A 14,452-nucleotide genomic window follows, 5' to 3' on the forward strand; every position below is an offset into this window, starting at 1 on the left:
TTCTGGACCTTTTGTTTTTCCAAATGAATTTTGATATTATTTTATCCAGCTCTAGAAAGTAATTGTCTGATAGTTTAATTGGTATGGCACTAAATAAGTATATTAATTTGGGTAGAATTGTCATTTTTATTATATTAGCACGGCCTACCCATGAGCAACTAATGTTTTTCCACTTACTTAAATCTGACTTTATTTGTGCAAAAAGTGTCTTGTAATTGTGTTCATATAGTCCCTGGGTTTGTTTTGGCAGGTAGACTCCTAAGTATTTTATACTGTCTACCCTAACTTTAAATGGGATTTCTCTTTCTATCTCTTGCTGTTGAACTTTGTTGCTAATATATAGGAATGCAGAGGATTTGTGTGGGTTTATTTTGTACCCTGCAACTTTGCCAAAGTTGTTTATTAATTCAAGTAATTTTTTACTTGAATCTCTGGGATTCTCTAGGTAAATCATCATATCATCTGCAAAGAGTGATAACTTAGTTTCTTCTTTGGCTATTCTAATTCCTTGAATATCTTTATCTTGTCTAATTGCTACAGCTAACATTTCTAGTACCATATTGAATAATAGTGGTGATAATGGACAACCTTGTTTCACCCCTGATCTTATTGGGAATGCATCTAGCTTATCCCCATTGCATATAATGCTTGCTGAAGGTTTTAGATAGATACTGCTTATTATTTTATGGAAAGTTCCCTTTATTCCTACGTTCTCCAATGTTTTTAGTAGGAATGGATGTTGTATTTTGTCAAAAGCTTTTTCTGCATCTATTGAGATAATCATGTGGTTTTTGTTAGCTTTGTTGTTGATGTGGTCGATAATGCTAATAGTTTTCCTAATATTGAACCAGCCCTGTAGTCCTGGTATGAATCCTACCTGATCATAATGTATTAATCTCGTGATTAGATGCTGTATTCGTTTTGCTAAAATCTTATTTAAAATTTTTGCATCTATATTCATTAGGGAAATTGGTCTATAATTTTCTTTCTCTGTTTTGTCTCTTCCTGGTTTGGGTATCAAAACCATATTTGTATCATAGAAAGAATTTGGGAGGACTCCTTCTTCCCCAATTTTCAAGAATAGTGTATGTAGTATTGGAATTAACTGTTCTTTAAATGTTTGATAGAATTCACTTGTGAATCCATCTGGCCCTGGAGATTTTTTCCTAGGGAGTTCATTGATGGCTTGTTCAATTTCTTTTTCTGAGATGGGGTTGTTTAAGTATTCAACTTCCTCTTCTGTTAATCTGGGCAATTTGTATTTTTTAAAATATTCATCCATCTCGTTTAGATTATCGAATTTGTGGGCATAAAGTTGGGCAAAGTAGTTTCTAATTATTGTTTTAATTTCCTCCTCATTGGAGGTGAGTTCACCCCTTTCATTTTTAATGTTAGTAATTTGGTTTTCTTCTTTCTTTTTTTTGATCAGATTAACCAAAGGTTTATCAATTTTATTAGTTTTTTCATAAAACCAACTATTGGTTTTATTTATTAATTCAATAGTTTTCTTTATTTCAATTTTATTAATCTCTCCTTTGGTTTTCAGTATTTCTAATTTGGTATTTACTTGGGGATTTTCAATTTGTTCTTTTTCTAGCTTTTTCAACTGCAAGCCTAAGTCATTGATCTCCTCTTTCTCTATTTTATTTATGTAAGCATTCAGAGATATAAAACTTCCCCTAATAACTGCTTTTGCAGTGTCCCATAAGTTTTGGTACGTTGTCTCACTATTGTCATTCTCTTGAATGAAGTTGTTGATTGTTTCTATGATTTCTTCTTTAACCCAATCCTTCTTTAGAATTAGATTATTTAGTTTCCAATTGATTTTTGGTTTCTCTTTCCATGGCCTTTTATTACATGTAATTTTTAATGCATTATGATCTGAAAAGGATGCATTGATTATCTCTACCTTTCTGCACTGGATTGTGAGATTTTTATGTCCTAGTACATGGTCAATTTTTGTAAATGTTCCATGTACCGCTGAGAAAAAGGTATATTCCTTTCTATTCCCATTTAATTTTCTCCAAAGATCTATCATATCTACCTTATCCAGAGTTTTATTTACCTCCTTAACCTCTTTCTTGTTTATTTTAAGGTTGGATTTATCTAGTTCAGAGAGGGGGAGGTTGAGGTCCCCCACTAGTATAGTTTTGCTATCAATTTCTTCCTTCAACTCCCCCAACCTCTCCTCTAAGAATCTGGATGCTATACCACTTGGAGCATACATGTTTAGTAATGATATTGCTTCATTGTCTATGGTGCCTTTTAGTAGGATATAGTTTCCATCCTTATCCCTTTTGATTAGATCTATTTCTGCTTTTGCTTTGTCTGAGATTAGGATTGCTACTCCTGCCTTTCTTACATGAGCTGAAGCACAATATATTCTGCTCCATCCTTTGACCTTTATCCTATGTGTATCCCCCCGTTTCAAATGTGTTTCTTGTAAGCAGCATATTGTTGGATTATGGCTTTTAATCCATTCTGCTATCCGTCTCCGTTTTATGGGAGAGTTCATCCCATTCACATTCACAGTTATGATTACAATCTGTGTATTTCCCTCCACCCTCTTTCCCACCATTTGTGCTTTTAACTCTCCCGTCTCCCTTCCCCTCCTCAATAGTATTCACTTTTCTCCCCCTCCTCCTGCAGCCTTCCCCTCCTTCTTTTAGCCCCCCTCCCTTTTAGTCCCCTTTACTCTTATTGCTTCTTTCCTCCCTTTTAGCCACCCTCCCCTTTCTTCCCCCTTCCCCTCCTACTACCTGTAGAGCTAGTTAGGATTATCTGCTTAAGGTTATTGTTCCCTCCTTTGAACAAATCAGATGAGAGTACCTCTCAAACAATGCTCATCTCCCTCCCCTCCTTCCCTCTACTATGGTTTTGTACTTCTTCCTGTGATATAATTTGCCATTTTCTGCTTCCCCCTTTCCACACCTCCTATTACATTCCCTTCTCATACTTAAATCATATTTTTGCCATGACATCATTTACTTTATGCCCGTTCCCTCTACATATATCCCTTTTATCATAATAGCTGCACAGTTCTCAAGATTAACAGGTAGCATCTTCCCTTACAGGGAGGTAAACAGATTGCCCTAATTGAGTTGCAAGTTTTTGTTTTTGTTTTTTCCCCTCTGTTTACCTTTTTATGATTCTCTGGAGACCTGCATTTGAAGATCAAATTGTCTATTGAGTTCTGGTGTTTTGGTCAGGAAGCTCTGGAAATCCCTTATTTCGTTGAATGACTTTCTCCTTGCCTGAAATGTTATGCTGAACTTTGCTGGGTAGTTGATCCTCGGTTGGAGTCCCAACTCCTTTGCCTTACGGAATATTGGGTTCCAATTCTTTCGATCTTTTAATGTAGAAGCTGCAAGGTCCTGTGTGATCCTGACTGTGTGACCTTGATATTTAAATTGTTTCTTTCTGGCTGCTTGTAGTATTTTCTCCTTCACTTGATAGCTCTGGAATTTGGCAACTATATTTCTTGGGGTTTTGAGTTTGGGATCCCTTTCCGGTGGGGAACGGTGGATTCTTTCGATGACTATTTTGCCCTCTGAGTCTAGTACTTCTGGGCAGTTTTCCTTGATGATTTCCTGGAAGATATTGTCCAGACTCTTTTCTTCATCATGGGTTTCTGGCAGGCCAATAATTCTTAGATTTTCTCTCCTGGATCTATTTTCCAGGTCAGTTGTTTTTCCAATTAAATATTTTAGATTTTCTTCCATCTTTTCATTCTTTAGATTTTGTTTGACTGACTCTTGTTGCCTCATTGAGTCATTAGTTTCTACTTGCCCAATTCTAATCTTGATCGTATTGTTTTCTTCAGTTAGCTTTCGCATCTCCTTTTCCATCTGGCCAATTTTTCCCTTTAAGGAGCTATTTTCTCCATTTAATTTTTGTACTTCTTTTTCCATTCGACCAATTTTCCCAGTTAGGTTTTGGGTTTCCTTTTCCATCTGATCAATTTTCCCTATTAGGTTTTGAGTTTCCTTTTCCGTTTGATTAACTCTTCCTTTTAGGGAATTATTCTCTCCAGTTAATTTTTGAACTTCCTTTTCCATTTCTTCAATTTTCTTTTTCAGATTGATGTTCTCATCAGTGAATTCTTTTTTTATGGTTTTAAAATCATTGGCCAGTTTTTCTTTTATATCCTTCTTCAGACGTTCCAGGTAATCTAGTTGTGCTTGCGAGAAATTCATAGTCCCATCTGAGGTTTCAGATGGAAGTACAGTCTCAGCTCTGACCTCTTTGGTGTTTGTGTTTTGGCCCTTATCCCCATAGAAAGATTCTATGGTTTTTTCACTTTTCGTCTGCTTTTTCCGATTCATGATGTTGGCTGAGTGTTGTAGCTTTTGGTTCTTTCAGTCAGAAGATACAGATCTTTTAAGTTGAGTTGATGTTTGTCTAGGCTAAAAGCAGGCTTTTTTTTTTGTTGTTGTTGTTTCCCAGATCAACCCTGGGTTTAGCTTGATAGGTGTGTGGGAGGTGTGGTCTGGTCTCAGGCTATCTCCTCAGCTGGCCTGAGGCAAAGGCAAGGTCCGGGGGGGATGGTGATCCCAGCTTCCCTATTGTCTTCCCTTTTCCCCTGGAGGGCTGGGGCACGCCTAGAGGCTAATGCGTGTTCCCGCCCCTCCTGGGGCTCGTCTCCCGGGCTGAGGCTTGCTTGGGTCTCAGTGCGAATTTTTCTCTGCCCTGGGTCGTCTGTCCCTCCAGATAGCCTCCACCACGGTAGGAAGAATCCCCCTTTGCCACCTCTCCAGCCTCTGGTGTTACGAGACCACTCGCCCCTTTCTGCTGCTCCCGCTGATCCAGGATCAATCTGGGGAAGAATTTTATGGTTCCCTCACGGTCATCGGGGGGGAGGGGAGAGCACTTACTGATCACTCCGGCATCCCAGCTTCTGGATGTTCAAGTAGTGACCCACTGAAGTCCCGTCTTTAGGCTCAGCACTCTTCTTTAAATTGGAAAACTGTCCAAGTGAATTTATTTCAGGACACCAGAATCCTCACAACTATTCTTCATCATTTCTGGTGCCACCCTAACATTCTTAGGTTGCATCCTGAACCCATCACTTAGCGTAGTACACACTGAAAAAAATAATTTTTCCATTCCTTATTTACTTCTTATGTGTGTTTCTATGGTATTTTGCATTGCTATTAATGTATATGGCAACTAACTATGATTGATGTCCAAGTCTATAAGTGTTTAATTGAGGACTGATAAAGGCAAAGCTATCCCAGAGGGAGAAAAATACCAGGGGATTGTGTTGGGCATGTGCTGATTACAGGTGTTTCACAGGTAAAAAGATAAGCACAGATTCCCCACAACTTTTGATAAGGGCCGATCAAGGCAATATAATGCAGTCCTCCATGTATAACCCAAATTTCCACTTACTGACCAGAGTTCAATTGATTTATAGGGCAATAGAAAAAGAAGGCAATTTGCCAACATTAAGCTCACTTACTAACTTTAGCAAAATCGTCATTCGGTGCAAGTGTAGTAAATATCTTAGGAAGATTCTAAGGATCACCTGGCAGGATAAGGTACCAGACACTGAAGTCCTTGCTTGAGCTGAACTGCCATGCATTCAACCTATGCTTCAGAGAATGCAACTCTGATGGACTGGCCATGTTGTTTGAATGCAAAATGTACACTTGCCAAAAAGACTATTTTATGGAGAACTCACATGGGGCAGGCGATCACATGGTGGTCAGAAGTGATACAAGAATACTCTCAAGGTCTCTCTAAAGAACTTTGGATGTGACTGCGCAACATGGGAGACACTGACACAGGACTGCTCAGCATGGCATGCCCACATCAGAAAGGGTGTTGTGCTCTTTGAGCGAAGCAGAATTGAAACATCACAAAGTAAAGGTAGGATGTGCAAATTTGGAATATCCACCTCAAATATTCACATGGACTATCTGTGCCCAACCTGTGGTAAAGCATTCCAAACTCATATTGGTCTGATCAGCCACAGTTGGACACACTGAAATTTCACTTTATCATGGTGATGTCATTTTGGTCCTCTTCAAGAATGAAGGACAGCAAGAAACCAGTAAAAATCACATTATGTCATCCCCATATCTCACTACTGATAATCATTTAATACCATTTTTGGACTTTGATAAGGGCCAAAGCCTGAACTAATCAATCAGACTGCTTTGTTTTGCTCTAAGAATGCCCTTTCCTGTATCAGCAGCTTCAAAGACGTGTTTAGGACAGAGTACCCGCAACCAGAGTGGTGGAACTTACCTTGATATGCAGAGACAGAGAAAAACAGACATCCTAGGATCATAATTTCCAAATAACACTACTTTGTCAATTGCCTTGTCTCACTGTGTTTACAACTAAGAAAATTTCTTTCTCATGGTATAGTTAAGGATATGTGGGGACCATAAATCTGAGGGACATCCTGGGATTGTCCTAAAACATATTTAAGCCTGGTCATTCTTGAATCAGTCAGTCAGAAGTTTCCTTCAGGCTCTGTGATGAAGTATCTGTTGGCTTTTAAGGAATAAACTATATGAATTTACATATCACCTAGTCAATTTGCCTCTTTAACCAAACTATCAGGTCAACACTGCACAGTTGCAGTAGAACTGTTTTTCACTGTGACTTTTGGAATTATTATCTAGGAGCCTGGGAGCTATTATCTAAAAATGAATAACAAAATCCTCCTTACTTACGAGAAGTTTCTGCAATTTAGAATAATTTCTGAGTATATCCCAGAGTATACCCTAGATAGCCTTTATGAACCCAGAGCAAAATTTTAGCAAGGAATTGAGCTTAAGAACAGAACACCCAGGTACACCTTTGACACTCCTGTTGATGGTTATACCATCAGAGAACTCCTATCACCATTCACCATATACACATATATCCCATATCACTATATCCCAAATAGAGAGATAGAGAAGAAGAGAAGGATTTCAGCGAATACCAATAATGCTTTGTGACGCTCTCTGAGTGAACCCCAAAGTTTTCCTGCTGTGTCAGCAACCTCAAGACTAGATTAAACTGACTGGGAGCATTTTCCAGTTTATAACAAATAAAGACCAGGGGCCTTGAACCAGAAACTGTCTTGATTAAAGGTATTTCTCTCGTTATCTTGTTTTTTTATGGCCCTCTCTTATTAAGAAAATATTTTGTTAGGACACTATCATGTTTTAGAACATTCCTTTCTTTATGCTAGACAGAAACCAGATATCCTGGGGACACTCATTTGCCTTATGGAAGTTGTAATCCTGGCCAACAAAAGGACAGACATCCTGAGTCAAGAGTAAGTCTTTGCTTTTTGGGAACTATAATCTTGACAAACAAAAGCCACAAGCATCCTGAGCCAGGGGGAAGGAAAGAGGGAACACTTCCTCATGCTATGGACATAGAATCTCCTTCAACTGACCCTTTTTTTTTAGCTCAGCTTACTGCAGCTCCAGTGTTTTCATAAGCATGCCCACCTCCTTCAAGAGAAATAAACTTGCATTAAACCTAATTCTGTTCCTCTTTCTTAGACAGAACTCTGGAAGTTGACAGGACATAGATAGAATAGTGACTAAGACTGGTCCTGGACAACAAGTGAGAAAATGCATCTCCCTCTACTGCATCAGTAGGTGACTAGTGGTGTAGGAAATACAGTGTTTTCATACGCGGTCAATGTGTTAACTATTATTGCTAAACTCTTATTCTCTTTTTTTATAAAAATCATTTGAAAGGGATATGTCCTTAATGACGAAACAATATGATGTCTTAAAAACTGTCAAGAAAGGGAAGAAAGGGAAGAGGGAGGGGGAGAAAATTTAAGACTTATAGAAGTGATTATCGAAAGCTGAAAACAAATAAATTAATTAAATTTTTTAAAAAAGAACTCTATGATTCATTCGCAGAATGTTTGTGTGTGTGTGTGTTTGTGTATCATGTTTTGATTTGTTATATGATTTCTTCCATTTATTTTAGTTCATCTACATAGCATGACTATAGTGAAAACGTATTCAACAGGAGAGTATATGTAGAACCTATACAGAATTGCATCGTCTTGGGGAGGGAGGGGGGTAGGTGTGGGGGGGTTAAAATCTTAATTCTATGGTAGTGATTGTAGAACATTAAAAAATAAATAAATGAAATTAAATTTAAAAAAAAAAAGAACTCTATGGTTCCAGCCCCCCCCCAAAAAAATCTGTCAATAAAAATAGATTTGTTTAAAGCTCTTCCAAGTGTACTTCCCCCCTCACAGATCGAATTTACCCCAGACAGCCACCTACCTAGCCTACCTCTAGTCTTCTCCCTACTCCTTGATGTTGGCTTTATTCACTTCTATTAGTGCATATCTAGGAAAAACCATTTTAAAACTATTTAGGACTTTTCAGAAGTTCTGCAATGTCATGCTATGATGGGAGAAAGTCTGGATGGAGGTAGAATCCCTGAGTTTGAATTTAAGCTAATTTTACTCCTGGTCATTTCATTGAAGTAAAAATGTACTTTAAATACCCTTTTCCTGACCAGTTTAATTTCTAAGAAGTGCCCTCTATAATTCCAGGAACATACAGCTTGTCAGAAAGATCCTCTGGGCTCAGGACAGTTGCATAAACAACCATCTCTGCCAAGGATTTGATGCTGACAATCTGGATAGAAAATGAAAAGAACCTACTACTAATCCCTTCCTCCTCTCCCTGCACACCACAAAATCCTCCCCTCCTATGTCTGGTGCTCGGGCTCTTTGGGGAAAGGACAAGGAGGGAGGGAGACTGGAGCCATTAGGAATTAGAAGGCAAAGGGACTAGTAAGGAGCAAGGATTCATGGGTTCATCCAGAGTGTGTGAAAGGGAAACCAGAGAGAATCAGAATGCTCTAGTTTTTGCTGTCAGGGAAAAGATAATCCACTTTACCTGGCACTATCTTTGTTGCTTTGCTATTCATTTCTCTGGGCTCTTTTTCTCTCTCTTCACCCTCATCAAGAGTACTAGAAGCTAATTACTGGCCTGGGGCCTAGATCCTGGGCGCACTCCATCTTCTCCCTAGGGTCTTCGCAGAATTAATGAGCTACATCTCTCCACGGGTTGGGAGATCTGGGATCTGTTCCTCCTCAATCACTGTAACTTCCTAATATCACAATAATGTCTCTTTAGTGCCTTTTATTTCCTCCTGCTGAGTTGGTGAGATTGTAAGGTGGCCACTATTCTAGATCTGAGGTGTTTTCCCCCACAGCTCAAGAAGCCAGGCATTCCTTAAGATTTTGCCAGTACTCAATGCTTTGCATCTGCATCAGACTACCCAGACCAGGGAGACTTTGTGGAGTAAGAGCTCTTTAAGTTCTATCTGAAGTGAAATCCCCATTGTCTCCGAAAAGGGGATTTGTAGCAGTTTTTGCTTATTCTCTTTTCTTTTCTCATCTTAATAGGTTAATTGGAGCTAGGCACTGCTCTTTGGCATCTTGGAGCTCCAGCAGCAAGACACTTAGGAGATTTTTCTCACTGACTCAGGGTAAGTGGAAAATTTTGTCACGGAAGGGTAGATTGGCAATTAGCAAAAAAGAGGCTTTGTCTTCTGTTTATGGAATAGACAAGAATCTCTGAGTGAATTGGTTTGTGGAGAGTTACAGACTGAGAGGTAGGGAAAGAAAACCAAAAAGACAGAAGAGAGGGAAGAGAGAAAATGAATCACATAAAACAATGTACACTCAAGTACTACAAAGCCTCCTTAAATGAAAGAGGCAGAGAAAAAAGAGAAGCAAGTCACACAGACAAAGAAATAGCCTAAAGAGAGACAGAGACAAACATATCAGAATATAAATATTAGGAGAAAAAAAGAGAAGAGAAAAAGTGAGATAAGTATCCAAAGAGATGATTAGATAGCTAGATAATGAAGATTCCTTCCTGGAAGGAACGGAGGGAGACGGACACAAAAACCTCTAGCTACATCCCACAAGGAAGGTGCCTTCCAACACATGATGAATTGTCACTAGTTAAGGAAAAGTTCATTGCAATCCTGCCTAGAGCCAAGACTACAACCATGATGGCCCCTCAGGGCCAGCTGACCCTGACTATTGACTTTTGCATTCTTTACCACTGTCCCCTCAACCAGACCTATGGAATTATATCAGTCTCTTACCTGAGATTTGGCATAAGCAGCCGTCTCTCTGCCTCTTGCAATGTCCCAATTCTTCCCACCTTAACTCCAAAGACCAAGGACACCTCCCCCAAGAACTTCCTTGATTCCATGTAACCCTAATTGACATGAACTTGAGTCCCCTGAATTCAATTTTTATTTCATTTTCCATTTTCCTTCCATTTTTTTCCAATATTATATTTGTCCTGTCTATTCAACTAGACCAAAGGCTTTTTAAGTGCATGTACCATGTCTACCACTTCTTTACTCTAGGTCATTTCACTGGGTTTGCATATAGTATGAAAAGGACTTTCTAAACCAATAAGTTTTCCAAAAAAGGAGAATTCTATTCCTCAGGCTCAGAACAGATGACTAAATCTAGCCATTTGTCCTGTTTGTAAACTAGTTATAAGGGAGAACAGGGTAAAAGTGTGTGGAATGATGCTGTGTCATGCATTCCTGCTCACAGAAAAACAAATGCCAAGCAGATAACCTATAAACATACTGCTGGTCATGTATTTCATTTTCTTAAACAAAGGATTTCTATTCTTTACTATATTTTTTGGGAATATCCCTGTCATCTAAAAAGAGCAGAAAATAGCAAAAGATGGTGGAACACAGGGCATGTTCTCCCCTTTGCTTAACCAATTAATCAGGATCTCTTGGGTTTTGTTACATTTACAAATGTCTTATCAAAAGGGTAGAGGATGGTGGTGGTAGTTAATAGAGTTGAAAGGATGCCTACTGTACTTTATATAACAGTGTCTATGGGAAGGAGGTGTCAATAGAGATGAAGGTGAACAGAATTGCATGACTGAATAAGAAAAATGAGGGAAAAAAAGCTCTCATTGCTGTGTTTTGACAAGTCCACAGGCACAAACAATATTAATTTGAAAAGTTGAGAAATATCTCAACTAATTCTCTCTCTCTTTCTTTCTCCCTCTTTCTCTCTCTCATTTACCATAGCACAGATGAAAGCTAGGCCATGAATAATCAAAGCTTTCCAGGAGGTTTTATCCTCTTGGGTTTCTCTGACCACCCCAGGTTAGAGAAAACTCTCTTTGTGGTAGTACTGACTTTCTACTTCATGACTCTGATTGGCAACACACTCATCATCTTACTGTCTATCCTGGACTCCAAACTCCACACTCCCATGTACTTCTTCATTTCCAACCTCTCCTTCCTGGATCTCTGCTTCACTACAAGCTGCGTTCCCCAGTTGTTGTCCAACCTCTGGGGTCCAGAGAAGACCATCAGCTTCAATGCCTGTGCCATTCAGCTCTTTGTGTTCCTGGCCCTAGGGACCACTGAGTGTATCCTCCTGGCTGTCATGGCCTTTGACCGATATGTAGCAATTTGCAGACCCCTCCATTATGCTATCATTATGCACCCTCGTCTTAGCCAGAGACTAGCAAGTATAGCCTGGGTCATTGGACTATTGGAGTCTGTGGTCCAGATACCACCCACTCTTCGTTTACCTTTCTGCTCCCACAGGAGAGTAGATGACTTTGTATGTGAAGTCCCAGCCCTCATTCGTCTTTCCTGTGAGGACACCACCTATAATGAGATCCAGATGTCTGTCGCCAGTTTCCTCATCCTGGTTGTGCCACTGACTCTCATTTTGGTATCCTATGGTGCTATTGTCCACACTGTGCTAAAGATTAACTCAGCAGAGGGAAGGAAGAAAGCTTTTGGGACCTGCTCCTCCCACCTCCTGGTGGTCTCCTTCTTCTACAGTTCTGTCATAACTGTCTACCTCCAACCCAAGAACCCTTATGCCCAGGACCGAGGAAAATTCTTTGGTCTTTTCTATGCTGTGGGGACTCCTGCATTCAACCCTCTCATATATACCCTGAGAAACAAGGAGGTAAAGGGAGCATTTGGGAGGCAGTTGGGCAAGATCAAGCAACCAGGGAAGAGCTGACAGTGAGACTGAGATGTTTCTGAAGTTAGAGGAATGTTTCCAATGCTTTTCAAGTTCACTTGGAACTTTATGTGACCCAACTCAACATATAACCTCAGAGTTTGGGATGCGAATCTCTGTTATACATATGAAATCATGATATATCTTTCTTTTATTTTTCTTCTCTACCCTATATCCATATTTTCCTTATTCTGCCTTCACCTTAATTTTTATCCTATGTAATATTTCCCAATTTCGCTAATTCTGGGTGCCTCTTGAAATTTCTGTCTTCTATCTCCAACTTTGTCTCTTTCTTTGTTACCATAAGAATTTTCCTTGACCTGTGGGACCCCAAACAACTTACCCATTATGTAGACCTATATCTTCATCTGCAAAATTAAGGAAATGGATTGGAAGGCCTCCAAAGTCTCTTCAAACTTGAAATCTGTGATTCTATGATCCTGTCAACTTTTTCAATGATATCCACATTTTTATCCTTATTTTACTTCTTAATGGTTTTTCCTCTGTTTCTACTCCTTCTGTTTTTTTACCTTAGTGGGAAAAATAAAATTACAGATTCACAAATAGTTTCCAGGCATAGAGAAAAACTATATATTGAATTTGACTGGTACCTGATCAATTATATTCAACCAGCTCTATATTGGCTTTTCTTGTTTTCTTTTTGATTAGTTTTTATTTTTTAATTTGATTTCATGTTTAGTTCTGAATTATTTCCCTCCTACTTACCCCTTTCCCAGGCATTGAGAAGGGTGAAAAACCAAATCTGTTACAAATATGTATACTCAAGGAAAATAAATTCCTATAGTATTCATGCCCCAGAAAAGGAAATATACACCAATCTGCACCTGACTCTATTATTTCTCTATGTAGAGCTAGATAATAGGTTTCATCATGAGGCCATTGCAATTGCAGTTATTTCCATGGCATAGATTAGAGTTCCTAAGTCTTTTAAAGTTGTTTTTCTTTGCCATATTTTTGTCATTATTGTCATGGTTCTGTTCATTTCACTTCCTGTCAGTTCATCTGTCTTTGCAAGTCCTACAGAAACCACCCCCTTCACTATTTCTTACAGCACAATAATCATATTCATAAATGTGATTTTATGACATTTAGCCATTTAGACATTTCCCAATTTGGGGGCAGACACTAGATCTCAAATTCTTTGGAGACAGGAGACATTGAACACAACAAAAAGAGCCACTATAAGTTTTTTAATATTTTTTGTCTCTTTTAATCCCTTCACTATTTAATGTTTTCTCACAGACTTCACATAAAAGATAACCCATCTATTAACTGAGGATGTTAGAGCTGGAAAGAATCTTAAAGGTCATCTAGTTCAACCCCCCGATTTCATAGATGAGAAAAATGTATCTTAGAGAGAAAAAAATGATTGTCTAAGTGAATGCCCAAGATTAAGACAGCTAAATTGTATGGAGGATAAAGAACTGGCCTTTGAGTCAGGAAGACTTGGGTTGAAATCTTTCCTTAAATACTAGCCCTGTGACTCTGGGAAATCAATGAACCTCTCATAGTCTCATTTTTCTGTTTTGTGAAATGATGGAATTGAACTCAATTCCCTCTAAAACCCCTTCTAGCACCAAGTCCATTATCCTAAGTAGCAGCAGCATGATTCAGAATTCATTAGTCTTCCAATGTATAGTACCTAGCATTCAAATAGCATTTAAGACTTGCATATATTATCTCATTTGATCCTCACAACAACCATGAAAGTGGGTATTCTCCCCATTTTACAGATGGAAAAAACTGAGACTGAAAAAAGATATGTGACTGGCCCAGGATCACACAATTAATATCTGAAGCAGGATTTGAAGTGAGGTCTTCCTTATCACAAACCCAGAACTATATCTACTACAACATTTAGCTGCTTGAAGCACAGAACACTTCAATAAATTACTTGAGATCACACAGGAAGTCAGGACTTCTAAAGTCACCTCTTACCTTCCAATTTTCCCTATTATATCTGCCTACTTATCAAATTCTCAACTATCATGTGGTTGAGGGCTAGAATGAAGGATAAGGGGAGAGTCATAGGATCTTTTGGCATTCTGCTTTATGAAAGTCCATCAGAATACTTCAGAGGACATAAGTACAAATGGCAAGGGCTTAATGCAATCTATAAAAAGGCAACTGCTAGTGAGAGAGAAACCACTTGTACAGCTTCTCTAAGCAGACTTTACCAGGCATCCTGGTGGTCATGTAAGACATGGTCCCTGGAATAGCTTCCTCCTAGCCCAGGACTTTCTCAGCATGATGCCTTTCATGGGTTCATCTCTGGTCCTCCAAACTAATGAGAATAATCAAACGAATCTTTAAATGGACTTTCCCCTTACATTTTTCTTTTATTGTTGTCATTGATCTTCCTCTTTTAGGGTACAAACAGTGTCCTTTATAATGTAGTTCACTGAG

The 14,452-nt window shown here is 38.8% G+C and overlaps 3 protein-coding genes across 9 annotated transcripts in view; 2 read left to right on the forward strand and 1 right to left on the reverse strand.

Moving 5' to 3' along the window:
* Positions 1 to 12,455, reverse strand: part of LOC140525813 (ubiquitin D-like) — a 115,839-nt gene extending 103,384 nt beyond the window's left edge. Inside the window, exons 1-2 of the mRNA XM_072641506.1 lie at positions 12,369 to 12,455; positions 11,580 to 11,658 (exon numbers count right to left, since the gene is read on the reverse strand). The gene's annotated coding sequence lies outside the window, so the exon portion shown is untranslated. The remainder of the gene's footprint in view (positions 1 to 11,579; positions 11,659 to 12,368) is intronic.
* LOC140525811 (putative olfactory receptor 2I1) overlaps positions 1 to 14,452 on the forward strand; it is a 54,647-nt gene that overhangs the window by 21,078 nt on the left and 19,117 nt on the right. For 4 of the 7 annotated variants that reach the window (XR_011974129.1, XR_011974122.1, XR_011974124.1 and 1 more), the window contains one exon: positions 9,395 to 9,477. The gene's annotated coding sequence lies outside the window, so the exon portion shown is untranslated. Of the gene's footprint in view, positions 1 to 7,192; positions 7,280 to 7,511; positions 7,607 to 9,210; positions 9,291 to 9,394; positions 9,478 to 14,452 lie in introns of those variants that run through there. The other 3 variants (XR_011974126.1, XR_011974125.1, XR_011974128.1) reach the window with 3 other exon arrangements.
* Positions 11,087 to 12,375, forward strand: LOC140525812 (olfactory receptor 2H2-like). The gene has a single exon (XM_072641504.1). The coding sequence runs from the start codon at positions 11,087 to 11,089 to the stop codon at positions 12,023 to 12,025; it is 939 nt and encodes a 312-aa protein (XP_072497605.1). The 3' UTR covers positions 12,026 to 12,375.

Source organism: Notamacropus eugenii, chromosome 2 (genome assembly GCF_028372415.1).
Source record: "Notamacropus eugenii isolate mMacEug1 chromosome 2, mMacEug1.pri_v2, whole genome shotgun sequence".
Taxonomy (NCBI): domain Eukaryota; kingdom Metazoa; phylum Chordata; class Mammalia; order Diprotodontia; family Macropodidae; genus Notamacropus; species Notamacropus eugenii.

Bases quoted from the DNA above. Each gene is read 5' to 3' on its own strand.
- LOC140525812 (XM_072641504.1), top strand. From the start codon at position 11,087: ATGAATAATCAAAGCTTTCCAGGAGGTTTTATCCTCTTGGGTTTCTCT.